This window comes from Mastomys coucha, unplaced genomic scaffold (genome assembly GCF_008632895.1).
Source record: "Mastomys coucha isolate ucsf_1 unplaced genomic scaffold, UCSF_Mcou_1 pScaffold22, whole genome shotgun sequence".
NCBI lineage: Eukaryota > Metazoa > Chordata > Mammalia > Rodentia > Muridae > Mastomys > Mastomys coucha.
Genome location: NW_022196905.1, coordinates 256928472 through 256946895, shown reverse-complemented (window position 1 = coordinate 256946895; position 18424 = coordinate 256928472). Strand labels below are relative to the sequence as shown.

The 18424-nt window shown below is 43.4% G+C and overlaps 1 protein-coding gene across 1 annotated transcript in view; it reads right to left on the bottom strand.

The window, feature by feature from the left end:
• Positions 1–18424, bottom strand: part of Cdh13 (cadherin 13) — a 1053312-nt gene that overhangs the window by 813174 nt on the left and 221714 nt on the right. The window contains exon 2 of the mRNA XM_031341534.1: positions 16167–16278. Within this exon, the coding sequence (XP_031197394.1) occupies positions 16167–16278 (112 nt within the window). The remainder of the gene's footprint in view (positions 1–16166; positions 16279–18424) is intronic.

Genomic DNA, 18424 nt, shown 5'->3' with positions numbered 1-18424 from the left:
TGGCCTCGAACTCAGAAATCCGCCTGCCTCTGCCTCCCAAGGGCTGGGATTAAAGGCGTGCGCCACCATCGCCCGGCAACTACTCTTTCTTATGATCTATTAGCTCAAGAGAATCTCGGAAAAAGAGTAGGAAAGAAAATGACCATGCACATGCCTTGCTTTCATCTCAGGAACTGAGGCAGGGTTTGATTCCTTTTAGCTCAGGTTGATCACAGATCTTGGGTGAAAGGAGAAAAATGATTTGATTGCACATGCCCAGACTACAGCAAGAGTGTGTGTGTGTGTGTGTGTGTGTGTGTGTGTGTGTATGTGTGTGTGTGTGTGCATGCATATGTATGTGCACATGCATATGTGTATGTGCATACATATGTGTGTATGCATGCATGCATGTGTATATGTGTGTGTGTGTGTGTATGTGTGTGTGTTTAAGGATGGCTATAAGGCCAGCTCTGAAAATTTGGAGGGAATAAAATACAATTTTGGATTAAGTAGATTATCCACATGACTTATAGAATATTTACTATGCATCTTCACATTTAGAAAGGCCAGAAAAGAGCCTACAGTTAGTACATCAAGCAAGGAAGCAATAAATCAGTCAATCAACCAATCAATCCACAAGCTGTCAAACTTGTTTGATATCCTAACTCTTCTTTCATTTGTATCCCATTCTCATTCTGTAGGACAGTACCTACAAAGCCAGGCGTTTAGAAAATGAAAATATAGAAAAAATAGACACTTGTATGAACTTGAGATCTAGGAAATAAGCTCAATGCAGAGAGTAACACCAAGATTGTAGACCACCGGGAGCAATCTGACTTAGCCACTTTGTCTTAGAGAATCTACCCAAGAACATTATACTCTCAGCTAGCAATATCTCTGCTATCAACTTCAGCAAATTCAAGGCGATCAATTTATCTGAGTCAACAGTCTTCTCCTTGAGACAAATGGCTCATTTATCAAGCAGTAACCCAGTCAGGGGATGTACCTGGATATCCACACCCTGCAGTTCTTAGTCAGTTGGTCATGCTTAACTCAAAGCTGGCCGGCTCCTGACCTTCAATCACTGGTGCTGAACCCTCCAACAATACTAGGGAATATCCATTTATTTCTTGTCCTATTTTTGAGAACAGGTCAAGGTACTGAGGGGACTCTGGAAGGGCATCCCATCCCATGAACCATTTGGGGATATCGTCGCACTGCTTTTCTGACCAGTGTGGAAACATGGATGAATCTGCATGCCACAGCCACCTGTCCTTTCTGGATAGAGCTCAGTACCACCCAGGTCCCTTGACTTGGTGGGGAGGTGGGGGGCACATCTCAAAATTCAGGGACTGTATACATGCTTTTTCTGCTTTTTCTGAGCCCTCTCTGTAGAGACACAGCCTCTACTACATATGACAATGAATTCTAGACCAGAGAGCTTGGACCTCTTGCTTCTCTCCCAGAGAAGTCTGAGCAGTAACTCAATGCTAAGAAGGATTTGCAGCTAAGCTCTTCTTGTCAGGTTTCCCAAGGTGAGTATGTGGTCCACAGATCACACCCAAATGCCTAAGAACCTAAGACAGAAACAGAAATCAAAGCAACAAGATATAGTCATAGATGTACCAAATCTCATTTTAAGAGCTTGTATTTATGAAACTCTGGCTCCTGTTTCTTTTTACTGTAACATTTTATCACATTACTGTGAAAAAATACAAGAAGGTGGGCACTGCATCTTACCAATGTTACATTTGGGGTGCTGTCATATCTGTCCAACGATTACTGAACTCTCTAGGAAAACACGAGCTGTCCCCTCATTGCTGACACTTCGCTGGAGGTTGCAGACTTGGCAAAATTACATGTTAATTTGGAGTAGAAGAGAAAGGAATGTGCATTCAAAACATAATTCTGATGGTAATAGGCTATTAACCAGCTTTGAACAGGGCTTGGCACCCAGTGGTTCTCAACCATCTTAATGCTACAACTGTTAAGTAACGAACCCTCATGTTGTGGTGAACCCCTAACCATAAAATAATTTTGTTATTTCAGAACTGTAATTTTGCAACTGCAATGGATTGTAATGTAAAGACTGATATGATTTAGCCTGCCTTCCTTTATTATGACACTGCTTGCAAGCAAGCATCTGACTCCTCCAACGTATGTTGGACCTTCCTGCCCTCATCTCCTGATTTGTCTTTAAGACAGGGTCTGGCCATGTTGTATAGATTTTTGTCAAACTTAAGATCCTCCTGCCTCAGCTTCCTGAGTCCCAGAATGACAAATATGCATGACCACACCTATATTTACTGTTTGCTTTGTAACTTCATTAAAAATCACTGGCATGTGACTACATACACACACACACACAGATGTACACATACATACATACGTATGTATATGTATATATTCACATTTTTGATATTTTTAAAATCATTCCATTTCTATTCATTTATGCTTGTTTGTAGAGGTATCTGTCTGCACTAGCTCTGAGTTCTAACTGCTTCAAAATTTTGAAGCTCTAGTTCTATCATATCCTGAGGCCTCCTTGCTTAGGTGGATTTGAGATCTACATAATTTCCTCCCTGCTGCCCCACTTAATTAAACATCTTTCTTCAAAGTATAGAGTTAGTTAGGTTTACTAAATACTGCCATGATTTTGTCCTTAGGAAGAAAGCTCTGGAAGGGTGACCAGAGTTGCCAGCATGAGATCCCATGCCCTCATGCTGAAGCCATAGCTTCTTTCCCTCTGCTGACCATGGACCAGTGTGTGGTTCTGGTCCCACGCATCCCTGTCACTCTGGACACTGGTCATGCATCCATCCCTTGAGCACTCACTGACATTTATGGGCCTGGTTGCCCTAGTTCAGGTCTGCCTTCAGCTTCACCCCCTTTATAAGCATGTGGAATGGGCTGCGTAATGTGTCTCTAGTAGGATTTATCCCCTCTTGTCCACATGCTCCATTCTAATCCACAGTACATCCTTCCACTGAAACAAAACACAGTGCTCACCACATGGAGGGAGTGATTCACAGTCTCCATTGTTTTCCAAGCGTTAATCACATCTCTCCTGTTATTCAGAATCAATGTTTCCTCATTTGGAATCTCCCTCCCCTCTGTAGGATCTAATATATACATATGGAAACTAAAACCAGTGTAAGTTAAAAATAGACCCTCCAGGAGGTCTCCCAAATCAGCTGACAAGTGCAGTTCACGGGGAGCTGGATGGCTGACAACTGTTTTGGCTTCGGATAGGGAAGAAATCAGCTGGTGTGGCAGTTGGCCCCTGCGCAAGAATGGCCTGCCAAGATGCCATTTACCAAGTTGCAAACCAGTAGGGAAATGGTGAAGGGGAAGAACAAGCCACCACCCTCTGCTGCCCTAGAAGCAGCTGGCAGAGGGGGACCAGATGAACATCTTCTTGCAAGGACGCTCTCTTAAATAGTAGCAGTCTCTGGTTTTCCAAAATCCAGGAGGCTCAGCCTACCTCAAGTGTGTCATAACTCACACAGCAGTGAAGCCCAAATGGCGTGATACTATCTGTGGTCTTCACTTGAACTGGATCAGGGTAAATATTTGCATGGCCTACTACCGAAGCAGCAATCTGTCTCATGATGGAGTACTGCTCCACAGCCCACGGGTGCGATGGTGCAATATCCATTGAAAGTACCCTGTGACTGCTTACAATTCCAAAACACATCTTGACTAATGCACTTCTCAAACATTCTTAACCTCTAGTCCAGAGACCAAGAATGGGGGAAGTGTGGAGTCAAGAAATGAAGTATGTATACCTCAGAACGTGAAAGTGCCTACACAGAGGCTACAGATGGGAGCTTGGGAAATTGCTCAGACAAGCTAAGTGCTATTCCACAGAACTGCTGGGAAGGGCTATTCATGTTTCTAATCGTGTGCTGGGAGGTTGAGGTGGATGGATCTCAGGAGCTCCCTGGCACCCAGCTTTGCCGAACTGTTTCAGGCCAGTGACAGGTACTGTTCCAACAAGCAAGGTGGGAAGCATCCTGGGGAAAGTTGCTGATCTGTGTCTGCATGATTCTCTTTTGCCATCTCCTCTCACTAAGGCCCCCTTCTCAGGACTCACATGCTATGACTGCAGGCTGTTCTCCATGCGTGAGAAGTTAGAAGCGTGCACACGTGAAAACGCAAATGTCTTAGGTGGCCGGGTATGAAAGAGACCACAAACTTGGTTAAGGAAAAGAATGCTTGAGAACACTTGGGCTGGCAAAGTATTTGTAATGCCTTCCCTTCTTGCTCTCTAGCCAGCAGGAAATTTCCATAAAAATGAAGGTGAAAGGGGTGGACCAAGGGTGCTAAGCGGTTATTAGGATGTGTGTGAATTTGTGCCATTACTGGATAATAAGATCCTCGGCCTTCTCAGACTATTTAAAGCCATGCTTAATCTTTCCCAATTTACATCTGGCTGCCTCGCTCATTAAGCATCCTGATCCACGTGGCTCTAATGCCTTCAATTAGGAGATACTCCTGTAAATCCGTATGTTCCTGTATTCCTAAGCCCTTGAAGAAAAGCAGAAACAAAAGAGATTTATGACAGTTGCAGGACCATGTGAATGAAGATACTCAACAGGTTGAAGAGCCAGGCCAGATGGCGGCACTTAGACTCTGATGTTCCTAATTAAGCAATCTGCTCACCAGCATCACCAGCAAGAAGCCTGGCATGACGGGATGGCTGTCCTCATCCCCAGCCACCTAAGACATTTCCATTGCCATGTTTGCTAGCTTCTAAAAATCCTTGTGTGTGGTGTACAGCCTGTGATCATAGGATGTGAGTCCTGAAAGGGATTCTTAGGGATGAAGCATGGCACTTCGTATGTGGGGGAACTCTCTTGCTTGTACCAGTCCAACATAATTTTTTCTTCAGGAGTTCAGAATCACAATTTTTCAAGGCCAAAAAGAACACTAAATCTTTGTAGACACCAGATCTAGTTCGGTGACAGGGAAATGTCCCAGACTGATCATTCAGTTAGTCATGACATGCTTGCTTGGATGCCTGGGAAAGAAAGGCTCTAGTTGGTCGAGCTAGAGGAAGAAACGGAAGGGGACACAGTGACCATCTTGGACACGTCTGACAGTGAAGATTGTAACAGACACTTCAGAAAACAGAACTGAGGAATAGGGCGCCATATTGTGATGCCACTAAACCACCTAAACCCAGGTTTTCTCAAAGCCAATTCAAACCTGAACATTTTCATTGTGGGAGATGGTAAGTGTACCTGGTTATTATGAAATGTCAACTTGATGTAACTTAAGAGTCACCTAGAAAGACAGACTTTATGAGTAATTATCTAGATCAGATTAGCCTCTAGGGGCATATCTGTGGAGAACTGTCCTAACTGTTAATTAATACAGGAAGGCTCAGACCATTGTGGGCAGCACCATTCCCTATGCAAGGAGTCCTGAGTAATATGGAAGAGAAAATGTTAACTGAGAGAATGAGGAGGCACATTTGTTCTCTTTGCTTTTTACTCTAGAGTGATGTGACTTGCCTCTTGAGGCCTTTGGGTGATTTCCCCCAAAAACTTGATCTTGGGATTCTACCTCAAACAAACCCTTTCCTATTCTAAGTCTTTTTTGTTGGTCACTGCCATGGCAACAGAAATGAAACCAGTAACTTTACATGGTTTTGATGGACCTGCATGGAGGTGAGGTACTACTGATTACAACCAAACAACCCTCATTAACATGCCTTGTTACATGAATGACAGCCAGAGGTCCAAAGACTCCAGAAGGCAGTGTTTCAACCAGAAAGTTGATTGTAGTGACTTCAACTGTCCTTTGTGAAACCTCCCTCCCTCTCTCTCTCTCTCTCTCTCTCTCTCTCTCTCTCTCTCTCTCTCTCTCTCTCTCTCTTTCTCTCTCTCTTTCTCTCTCTCTTTCTCTCTCTCTCTCTCTGGCTCTGCTCCTGCCCTTATTCCACACACAGCTATTTCCCAATACTATTGCCATGCCCCCACACCATCAAATTCTGTTTTGATATGCCTTGTCTTAATCATCCCATCTTTCAGCTTCTGAGATGGCTCCAGGCCAGTCTGAGTCCCACCCCTCTTCTTTCCCATCTGCTTCCTGTTCTAAACTCCCAGAACTCCAACCTCACTCAGCTCTCAGACATGGCCCCTGCCAGAATACCACCTGTACTGACAATTCAAACTCTTAGCAATAGATTATGAAGTCTTTGGCCAATTACCGAGTATATTCACAGGAGTACAAAAGCTGAGTTCTATGGGAACTGTTTGCTTGTCTAATAACTGGCCAGCCTGTTTACCAAAGTGGCTGCAATTTTCTTTCCCACCAACAGCCTAAGGGTTCTTACATCCCCCTATTCACTATCCCCCTATTTTCTCTAGGATATGATGAGGTCTCTTTTAGTTTTGATGTGTACATCCTTGATAACTGATGAGGGGTGTTACTAAGCAAGCCCTTTCATCTAATGCTGTCCATCTTAGCAATGCCAAGTACTTTCTCCTGGGCACCCTGCTTGGTTCCCAGGTAAGCTTGGAGGGCGGTAGTGACTTCACACAGGTGAACTGAGAGGTCTGTAAGGAGCAAGCAGTACAAATGAGAAAGACCAAAGAGATGGCAGGGCTGCAGGGAAGGCCCCTGCTACCATTGCTCCAGCAGTTTCTGGAAGTCAGTATTTCAGGGCTTACTATAAACCAGCTGCTATTCAAAAGTCCTTCACACAGATTAACAGTTAATCTTCTGAGCAACCTGGTGTGGTGCCTTCCATTACCATATTCTTGTCTTAAAAGGAAAGGGAAGCCTGGGGAGGTTTTGTTCTTTTTTGTTTTGTTTTGTTTTGTTTTGTTTTCTGTTTCTTTTTTTTCTTTTTCCTGTTTTCTATTTTCCATTGTCAAATAGTGGGCTGACTTTAGATTACTTTTAAGAATTTTATATTACCTCTCTAGCTCTCCCTCTCCCTCCATCTTTCTCCACCTCCCCCTCTTCCTCCTTCCACTGCTTTCTGGGTTGGGGTGAAGGCACATGAGGCATGGTGAATGTAGTCAGGGCACAACAGGGGGTTGTTGGGGGTTGGTCCTCGGTCCTTGTCTACCACCATGTGGGTTCTGGAGATCAAACTCCAGTCTGCAGGTTTGCCAGCAAGCATCTTTATTCATTGAGCCATCTTAGGGATCCTGACCTTGGATATGTAAACCCATGCAACCTGCTTGCGGGTGGGGGGAAATGGGGGAGGGACTCTATGTTTAGAAATCAGAGATTTAAAAAATAAAATAAAATTCCCAATGGGATGACAAATTCTTTAATTCCAGATTTCAGATCACAGTGAGGTGCCAAACAGGGCATATCCAAGAGGCAGTTTAGTTGAAGGGCTAACAGTGAGATACCTTTAGCCTATGTATTTTATTCTTTCTGCTGGTAAGAAACACTAGGTTGGGAGAACTCCATCTGCCTCAATGTTCCTCACCCGACATGGCCTCCTCCTCTGTTCCTTTGTGTATTTCCTGTTCTTCATAGTAAAGCTAAGGAACCGTGTTCACTAGGAAGATCTTGAAGCCTCTCTCTGCAGCTCTTCCTTGTGTGTGAATGTGAGTTCATTCCTTCTTCGACAGTCATTTAATTATGATCTCCTATTTATGATGTAGTTGATAATAATGCATCTGTGAGGATCTTGATAAACATTAATTGGCTGATTACAATGTCTCTATAAATACATGGATGGGAGGGAGTGAAGGCAGACAATGTCATCCTTACAGAGCTCTGTTGAAACAGAAATAGTATTCATGTGGAGAGGTCCTTGCCACTCCCCAAAATACACTCAATGGTAGGATGATAGACAGATGTCAGTACCACCAGAGCAACTTCCCTTGGCATATTGTTGTGACAGCCTAAAACCAAAACACCACTTGAACCTTTGACCTTTCTCCACTCTGCCCACACTGCAGACCCAGTGCCTTTAAGTCATCTCACTGGTCAGCCAGGCTCTCAGTAATTAAAGTGTAACTTAGGATATGGGGGATGGCCATGAGATAGAAGCCTTGGGAGTTGCCTAGTGGTCTCTACCAACCAGAATGAGAGAATATAGACAGACAAAAGCCTATGCCCGTGAGATCTCAGCAGGGAGACACCTCCCACCAGCCAGGTTAGAAAGCTCCTCTATTTGTCACTGCTCCACTGAAAATTTTACAGCAGGGTCAAGAGGGCCTTTGTCTGGACATTTAATTCACCGACTGTGTGCTCTCCAAGTTAGGACACAAAGCACCTCTCACTTCACTTTTTCATTAATTGCTTTCATTTTTCAAGCTCCCTATTTGATTTATAGTCAATTAAAAGCACGCTGAAAAGCCACGGCTCGTGTGAGTTAAGCACAAATGTGATTAATGCCACACCACCGACTCCCTGAATGACCTGGCAGTTGACCAAGGCCTGAGCTACAGTGGCATGACCGGGCAGCATCTGGGTGCAGGGTACATATGTGGACAGTGGGAAGCCAGGAGCAGAGGGACACGGGAAATATGTCCTGGCATCAATCCAAAGTCTTGAAAGAGGGTTGCTTTTTCTGTATCATAGAGGAAGATTGAATTTAGCTGTGGATGTTTTAAAAAAACTGCCATTTTAAAAAATGGCCGTGGAAGCACTTTCTTCCACCTAGGTTGATGAAACAATGGAGAAATTAAACAGCAACATTCCTTAAGCTTCACCATCAACATTAGACAACAGGATGCTCCATAGGAGGCTGAGGAAGGCCAGTGCCTTGGAGTTTTAAACTCAGATCTTGACTCCAGCAACTGTAAGAGATATCAGCTGGAGTCAACTGCTTGGCCTTGTTCAGCTAAAGGTGCTTTCATCTTGTGTGAAAGTGGTCACACAAGAAGGACGTTCCTCGAAAGGCTGTTGTCAGATTCTGAGGGAATCTTGATAGCTTGGGACGATAAAGATAGAGTCAGCTCTCAAGACTAGAAAGAATGTCCTGGTCAGCATGGCCAGTGCCTTGTGTCTCCATACCCGTCTATAAAGTACACAACATGTCACATTGTCAGAAGTGGTCTATCTTCCCTCAGTGTCATATTCTGCATGGGTTCAGGGTTTGACCTAGCTGGGGTAATATGGGGATGAGAAAAGGATGGACACATCCATGCATAGAAAGGTGTGAATCTGTGCTCACTCAGATGGAGGTACAAACTTGGTACCTAGAAAGGTAGCATGAGATATAGATATAGATATAGATATGGATATGGATATGGATATAGACATAGATATAGATAGATATGTGTGTGTGTTATATATGTGTCTCTCTGTGTGTGAAGCCAAGTGAAGAGGCCAGTTTATTGTATTAACTGGAAGAGGCAAGTTAGCTAATCTCAGTAGGAGTTCTCTGTAGAGGAGCGGTCTCAGACTGGAGTCATCCCTGTTAATATTCACACTTGGACTGGAGGAAGACATTGCCATTGCTCTGAGCCTTACCTAGGGAAGGCTTTGCTACTCCAATAGGGCTGAAGCACTGGGGTCCTTGACATGAGTATGTCCATGTCAGTGGCTACACAGTCACTCAGGACTTGCATTGCTCCCTACACTTTCACACTGGTGTATGGCTCTTCATAAAGAAATCTCTAAGAGTTATCCCTGCCTTCCAAGAAAAACTAATTCATTGAACTCCAGAAGAACATCGGAAAAGCTAAGAGCAAAAGCAACTACTCCCAATATTGAAGAACAGCAATTTCTCTTAAAACATTGTTCTGAAGTTGTTCAGTATATTTATCAAAGTATAATTTACCCAAAGACTGAATATCTTTTCCTTAACACTTACTTCTCTTCCCTTACTCTCTCTTCTCTATATTGATGAGAAACTGACCTTTTAAAAGAAAATTATGCATAGGAGCAAATGATAGTAAAGTCTTTTCTACCTCCCCCCTTCACTAATGTTTGACCACCCCTAGGATTAACAAAAAATTAAATATGATGCTATCAATGTAAGAATAAAGAGTTTGATTCTTGATAGCTTGGGATAATAAAGATAGAGTCAGCTCTCAAGACTAGAAAGAATGTCCTGGTCAGCATGGCCAGTGCCTTGTGTCTCCACACCCGTCTATAAAGTACACAACATGTCACATTGTCAGAAGTGGTCTATCTTCTCTCTCAGTGTGATATTCTGCATGGCTTCAGGGTTTGACCTAGCTGGGGTAAGATTCTGGTCCCTGCTGCACACAGTGCTCCATCCCTTCTGCTTTTCAGGGTGGCCACACTCTATCTCTCCTCATAGATTCCCAGTCTAAAGGGTCCTTAAAACTATCTGAAGTCCGGGAGTGATGAAACAACAGCAACTGTGACAGTGGTGAGGTGTTGACAGTAGATTTTGCCTACACACTGCTTGAAGTTAACTCCCCTACCATTGCTGGGCCAGTTCTGGCTGTGGCTATGATTGTCCTTACTACAAGCCATTCACACTCGGGGCACTCAACGAACTCAATCCCGTGACACAAGTGGAGTATGACTGTATGAGTCATTACTACATAGTCCGTGGAAGCTTAAATCTATGCCATCTTAACAGGAATATATCCCTGGAGCTGATCTCTGTCTCAACCCTCAAGAAGGGAGGACTTAGTGTAAGATATTTCCAAGAAGGGGTGAGGAAGACAATTGCTAAGTGGAAAATGCTTTCTGTTAAGAACGAAAGGTGCATGTCTCTGCTTTCCTTCTCAATTAGACCAAATCTTCTCCAGGGTCTCTAGTTTTCCTGAGAAAGTTGCCTCCTCTGTGGCAGTTCTTTCATTTGCTTTTTATTTATTTTTTAAATGGAATAATATGATCTTGTTAGCATCTGCATAGTAATGGCTCCTAGCCTCCCTTGCAGCTAAGCTGGCTACATGCCCAAGTCTGCCTATCAGAGGAGAAATGGCACCCATCACTTTCAACCTGAGACAGTTAAAACTCTTGAGCAACATACATCCACATCCTCTTTCTTGACCTCCAGTCTGGCTATCAGGCTGGAAGGAGAGTAGCCTAGATAAGCACCCTGACCTGTATCTACATGATACGGTTAGAAATGAAAATTCACTGTGTGAGGTCACTGGGTTGCTCAGTGCCTCAGCCTTAGCATAGCCTCTCCTGCTGGGGATGCAGGGTCTTGATTATTAGTGTGACTACACATTATATTATGGGCACACTTTGGTGTAGAAATCTCTGGTCATCTTTGTGTTTGGTTTGTGTGTGAATGCACTTGGAGGCATAAGCGATAAAGGAGGGAAATCTGAAGAATGCAGTTGGTCACCTTGTAGTGTCCATTTTGGATGCTGGATGACCAATAGCATGTCCATTCTGGATGCTGGATGCTGGGAAGAGGCTGAGGAAATCGCAAACATGGTTTCCCCTAGGGAACTCAATGACCATAGACCCCTGTGGTGTCTGGAAGGTCTATCTGAGCTGCTTGTGAACAAGGCAGGATGTTGTACTTAGTAACTTGGTGTTCCCATCCTGGTTATGTACCCAGGCATCCACCCCAGTGAGCTACTTCCTAACGGTATTTCCCCTTTCCTTGTACTTCTCATCAGATGCTGGGAATAACCCCTCTTTCAAGACTGAGATGAAACCAAAAAAGTTTTGGCCAAGTCATGATGAGTTGGGGGCTCTACATTGCACTCAAAAAGACTCAGAGAAGGAGCGCTGCTGGGTACATGACAAGAGAGAGTGGGATGCCATGTTTTGATCCCAGCAGCTTGTTGGAAAATGGCCCTTTAAAGAAGAAAGCAGGTCTAGTTAGCAGTAAGGAGAGTAGAATAAAGAATTATTTGGATGTGAAGGAAATAAAAGGCTTTGGAACAACTGAAGGGAGCGTGTATTGGAGTGAACAGTGAATAAAATATTAGGGAAATAAAAGGACTGGGGTGACCATTAGTAACAGTTAAAGCAGAAAAAGGCAATTCACTGGGAAGCAAGGAAGAAGATAAAAAGGGATAAAAGGAAACAGTGCTGTCAGAACCAAGAAAGCAGGAATCCTGGCCCAGAATAAACACTCCTGGAACCTCAGAAAAGTGGACCAGTAGATGGGCTTCCCCATCAGGTAAAGGGCCAACACTTCCAGACAACTTCATAAAATCCTACGGCATGTGATCGATGAATGGATTGTGATGTATTCTGCCTTTGGAATGTAAAAACTCACAAGGACTTATAACCAAACTTCTTTAATTTATTTTTAAATTATCTATCCTTTCTCCTCTCTCCCTCTGTGTGTATGTGTGCGTGTGTGTGTGTGTACACCATGGCACATGTGTGAAAGCAAGAAGACAATTTATAGGAGGCAGATCTCTCCTTCCCCTACATGGATCTGGGGGATGGATCCCAGGTCTTCAGGCTTGGCAGCAGGTACTCTACCCACTGAGTAACCACACTGGCCCTATAACCAGATTTCCTAACTATTGCAAACACAGCAAACATACAAACTGTAGATGTTGTAAATAGGCCCAGGATCCTATCCCTCACCTACCCTTTCATAACCTCCAGTACCCATACAGCATCAGCTTCTATTTCTGTTGTGGGAAATAATAAAAAAAGAACAGCAAGTTCCTATGCTAGAGCCAGCTACTCTCTGCCATGGTAGGTTGGCTGGCTATGCACTGGCGGCACTGGCTGGCTTGTTCTTATCTCATGGAGATCCTCTGACTCAGAGCTCCAAAATCTATCTGCCCAGCTTACTAAATTCCCACTGGTCAGTCACTAAACATACCAGCCCCATACTTCAAATCCCCCACGGTCTTTGTGGTGCAAATCCACCATACCTTTCTCTCTTGAACCCAGTCGAACTGCCGCATGAAGGAAAATGCCAACCAGACTTAGTTCAGAAAAAAATGGTAACTCAATCTCTGGGCAAAACAACTAGAATCCTAATCTTGTAATCCATATAAAATCTAAATCCTCCAGTGGTGAATCCTGGTAGATCTGCCATTGAAATCAGGAGACACTCCAAAAAAACCCCTAACTCTCTCCTGCTTTCTCTCATCCTCTATCCAACTCTGAAGTCTGGCCTACTGGTCTAAGGATTGATCCCTTTATTCATTAGGGGATGGTTCACAAGGAGTCACATGAGTACATGACTCATTCCTTATTCCAGACAACCCCTCCTGGGAAAGCGAGGATTAACATCAAAATACAACAGCACCAAGGCCATCTGCAACATATTTCTACATAGCAAATCATTTCATTTATCTTTAAAATGTAAATTCATGTATTCAAAGTTTTTTCCCTAACTTTCTGGCTCTGTTCAACTCTTGCTTTCCATTTATCACCCAGGAGTTAGTTCCTGCCAGCACACACACCTCTTACAGTTGGCTCTTCACACTTTTTCAGAGACAAAAGGGATTTGTGTTGAATCTTCTGAGGTGCATGCAAGGCATAGAGAGATGGTTCAGAACATTATACTCCCCCAAAAGGCCTGAGTTTATTTCCAAGCACCCATACCAGGTGCTTCACAAATGCCCATAGCTTCTCTCTGTGGTGGTTCTCAACCTGTGGGTTGCCACCCCTTCAAGGGTCAAATGACCCTTTCACAGAAATTGCCTAAGAACCTCAAAAGAAAAAACACATATATTGACATAACAGTAGCAAAATTAAAGTTATGAAATAGTAACAAAAATAACTTTGTGGTGGGGGTCACCACCCATGAGGAACTGTATTGAATGTATCGAGAACCACTGCTCCAAAGGATCTGATACCCTTTTCTGTCCTGAGAGGGTGCCTGCACTCAGTTGTGCATAGCTCCATACAGACAAACATACACTATTAATTAAAAATAAATCTTTTAAACTGTACAGAAAAGAACTGATAAGAAGTAAGAAGAGAGAGTGGAAGTGACTGGAAAAACACTGGTAAAATATTAAATGGGTATTTCCATTTAATATTCTAAGCTTTGACTTCCTCTTTGGGTGGAATAGACCAGCCATTACTTTTCTTGGAGACTCAGATTTTCCTAAACAGTTTTTAACAGGCATTTTCCAGTCTTCACAGACTTTCTTCCCCACCTAGACCCAGTTAACCTCAACCACAGACTGTACTCAGAACAAACTCTCTTCATTGTCGCCTTGAGATGAATTCGCAAGTACCTATCCTATCCCACCCCCCTTTGTGTTTTGCCTTAGTAACAGATGTGGGCAAGCAGTTTCACCCAAAGGGCTAGTCAGATTTTGCTGACCTAACATCTCACATAGAAACATAAATTTTTAAATTGTGATTGATTCCTATATCAGTGGTTTTCCCTGCATGTGTTGTCATAGATCGTAAGCCTAGTCTCATTTAGCATTTAGCAGCTTACACAGGCTCAAGGGCCATAACCAAGTTAATTACTTAGGGGATTAAGACAAACGCACATACACGCCCCTCTGATATTGGAATGTACAGCATGTTGCAGTTTAAATTAAAAAGACCCCCTAAACTATGATTGTTCCCAGCTTCTTGGTGGTGAATTGGAAGCTGTTTGGTGTCATGAAGATTATAGAAGCAATCACATTTATGGGCCTGCTTTGCATAGCAGCTCTATTAATTTCCATACTGAGGGTAGCTTTGCATTTCCCAACATGTTAACATCGATGCCATTTGGGGTAATCACTTGGTACAAACAAAAAAGAATGCAAGAGACAGAGACAGGTAGGCAGATGGATAGACAGACAGATGACAGACAGAGATGAGGGAAGAGGAGAGCCAGAATAATTGTCATCAATCAAGGTCTACTTGAAATATATTGATTCTTATCAGCATAGACATCAAGGAACAAATGAGTGTTCCTGATGGCCTGACCCAGACTCACCATCAGAAATCCACTTACTAGGAAGTTGTATATTGGGATCTACTTCTTTTGTACCTTGTCATTAGACCCTAATTGCTGAGACAGTCTCATAAGTGTGACTGTGTCATTGTGTTCCCAGGCTCCAACTTTGGAAACCCTGATGCTCAGCATCCCATCTTCCTGGCTGCAGTCCTTTCAACTCTTATAACAGGTACCAGCCTCCCAGAGCATCGTGACCAGTCAAGCTGGTGGGTTATTTTGTTTGTTTGTTTGTTTGTTTGTTTGTTTGTTTTACACATATCAGCCATGATACCAGAGAAATTAAGGAATGGGCCTAGCATAAAAGGCTAGCCTGAATCCATAAGGGTAGACGCATACACAATCACCTCTTTATAGGTGCCCTTGAACATCTGACCAAATTGGGTCACTGCTTGCATATCCTCTGTCCTTAAATATCAAAGAAGCTGGGGGATCTGGAAAGATGGCTCAGCAGTAGATAGCACATGCTGCCCTAGCAGAGGATCAGAGTTTGGTCTCCAGCATTCATACAGGGCAGCTCACAACCAAAATCAGCTCCATCCCAGGAGATCAAATGTGTTCTTCTGGCTTTTCCAGGCAGCTGAGCTCATGTGCACACCTTCAGGCACACAAATATAGCCATATGATTAAAAATAAAATAAATATCCAAAAATGGTAAAAATAAATGGTGCTCAAAAAGTCTGTAATACCTTGGTCAGGTCTACCACTGATTTCAGACTCTATTATGTAAAACCTGCACTTGCTAGCCATCTACCTCCATGCTTTTGATCTCTTAAAGGTAAGGTAATATAATATTGGCATTAAGTACAGTGGAAGATCATAACCAGATCTGAGAGATGCACATTTTCAGGAAATCAATGGGAATTTGGGGAATTTGAGTTTAATCCACAGAAGCGGCAAAAAAGATTTGAATCTTTTTCAAAACCATCTTATCAGCTTTAAGAACAAGAGTTTTTGATTCCTACATCTACAAATTCCCAGCCGCCAATACCCGGCCCTCACCATTACTTTGATATAATGCCACACATGAGAAAGGCCAGGCAGAGCAGCAATCTCTAGGAAGGCGATGATTTAACTCTTGGGTCTGCCCTGTGACGATGGATTTCAGTCCCTCCACATAGTACAGAATTACCCGGGAGGTTGGCATTCCCCTTTTCTAGATGTGGGGCAGAAAGGGCTCATTGGAGATAAAATACTGAGAAGAGATATATATCGTGTATTAGTCCTCAAGCTGGCAAGTCTGTCATTTGAAAGCATTCACCCAGGGCCAAGCAATAGCCTAAGGAATGCGATCAGAAAACATGAGGTTAGCCAACATCCTGAGATACGTCACAAACAGCAGAGGAGTCCACACGAGTGGGCCCCAGGTATTTCTGGAATAGCTTACAGTTTAGGACGGGCTGGTCCTCGATGAATTCGGCAGGCTGGTGGATGTGTAACACTTTCTGCTGGAATCCAGGGGTGCATTCCAAATCATCTGCAGATGTTACCAGGAGCACCTGAAGGAAGGAAGCGATCAATATTTTAATAGCAGCTAGCGTGTTTGTGTTTGCCCTGCTAACTTCGTTCTTCCTTTGAACGAAATCAACAACCTTTAGAAAGGAGCTGAGGTTTTTAAACTTCACTTCCCCAAAGGAAGAGGCAAGTTGCTGCACCTCTCATGCCTGCCAACAGCTCATTTTTGGCAATGAGGGTGGGTTTTTTTTTTTTTTTTTTTTTTTTTTTTTTTTTTTTTTGGAAGATGCAAAACACAGAAACAGCTGCTGTGCCTTCCATTAGGTTGAAGTTAAAGAAATACTGCCGTAAGAGTTTTACACCTGCTAAGGATCTCACTATGGTCGCCATGTGTGAAATTTCATTACAGAAACTGTCAATTTCCGGTGACGCCTGAGTTAGAATGAGCTTCATGTTCATACGTGCAAAGGAACAATCCCATCTTCAAGGAGGAGGAGAAGGAAAGCTGACCCTTCATACTGGAGTAACTTCTAGAAATATTTCAAGGCCTATTGGATCTTGACTCTGCTCTACCATGGTGGTCATGAGCCACAGGGGTGGCCACTGAACACCCACAATGTAGCTGACCCAACTAATTTGTGTATGTTATCAACTTGACATAAAACAGAGACACTTAGCTAAAAGGAACCTTAGCTGAGGATGGCCTCCATCAGCATAGCCTATGGGTAAGTCTGTGAGATACTGTCTTGATGGATGTGTGAGTGTGAGGGTCCTGCCCACTGTGGGCTGTGGCAACATTGGACAGGCGATCGTAGCTTAGCAAGCTATGAGGAGCAAGTCAGTACGCAACAGCCTTCCATGGCTCCTCCCCTGCTCCTGCTTGAGTTCCTGCCTTGGCTTCTCTCAATGATGGGCTGTGATCTGGATATATAAGACAGATAAGTCTTTTTCTCCCCAAGTTGCTTTTGATCATGGTGTTTAACAAGCCACACACAGAATATAAACTATGATTAAAAAAATAATCTTACAGCAACTATGCATTGAACCAGCAGTGTTTTATATATGGTGCTAAATATAAGTGGGTGCTGTTATAATTAATTTCACCAGTTTCTTTTCACTTTTGCAAATTTGTCTACCCCAGAATATAAAATGTACAATTCTTTCCAAGGCCTCACTTTTTGTTCTTGGAATTTCTTGATCTCCATCAATCAAAACAAACAGAAATGAAGCCTAGGCTGTATGGCTGTAAAGTACTTCTTCCCAAACATGGCACAGCCATTGCTGTTTTGAAAACAGAAGAGCTAAAATGATTCCCCTCAGGAGGCACTTATAAGATGGGGCACGCCAACTTGAATGTGTGTATGTGTCGGGGGGGATGGCAGAAGGAGTTACATGGTTCATAACATGATATACTAGGAGCCTAACAGTGTACATGAGGTTTCTCAACTGGGAGGATAACTAACTGATTACCATTGTTAAGAAGGGAGAGGCTCTTCTTGTCTGTCGCATGCTTCTGTAAGTAGCCCCAATTATTCTCACTGGCTCACCAAGCCAGGCTTGGGTGGAATCTGTGAGTGACCCATGCAGGGTTATAAGTCATTTGTTCGGAACTCCCCAGAAATCACTTACATGCTTTGTGATATGGAACGTACATGATGCCCTCTGGGGCAAGGTCTAACTTAGATAAAACTAGACTTAAGATCTACAAGCAGAGGCTATCATCTCTAGGAAGAGAGGCCTGACCAGGTGCTTATCTGTTCACACCAATGGTCTACCTCACAGACTGGCCTGCATCTTTGGCTTCAAAAGCACAGCTGCCATGTTTGAGCCCTTACCACATGGCAAGTCCTGTGTTAAGCTCACGCTGAACTAATCTGGGTTAGTCTCCCTAACAGCCTCATGCTGCACAGTCCGCTAAACTTGTAGGAAGTAAGTAGCTATGCCTAAGGTCTACACAGGGATGGGTGGAGTCAGGATCTGAATATGAATGTAATTGTCCTCTGATCTGTCCCCTGGCAAGCTCCTTGCTCATTCCTGACCCATAGACCTTCCCACTAGGCTATAGGGCAGCAGTTCTCAACCTGTGGGTCACAACCTCTGTGGGAGTGGGGGAGTGGTATATCAGATATCCTGTATATCAGACATTTACATTACAATTTATAAGAGTAGCGAAATTGCGGTGATGGAGTA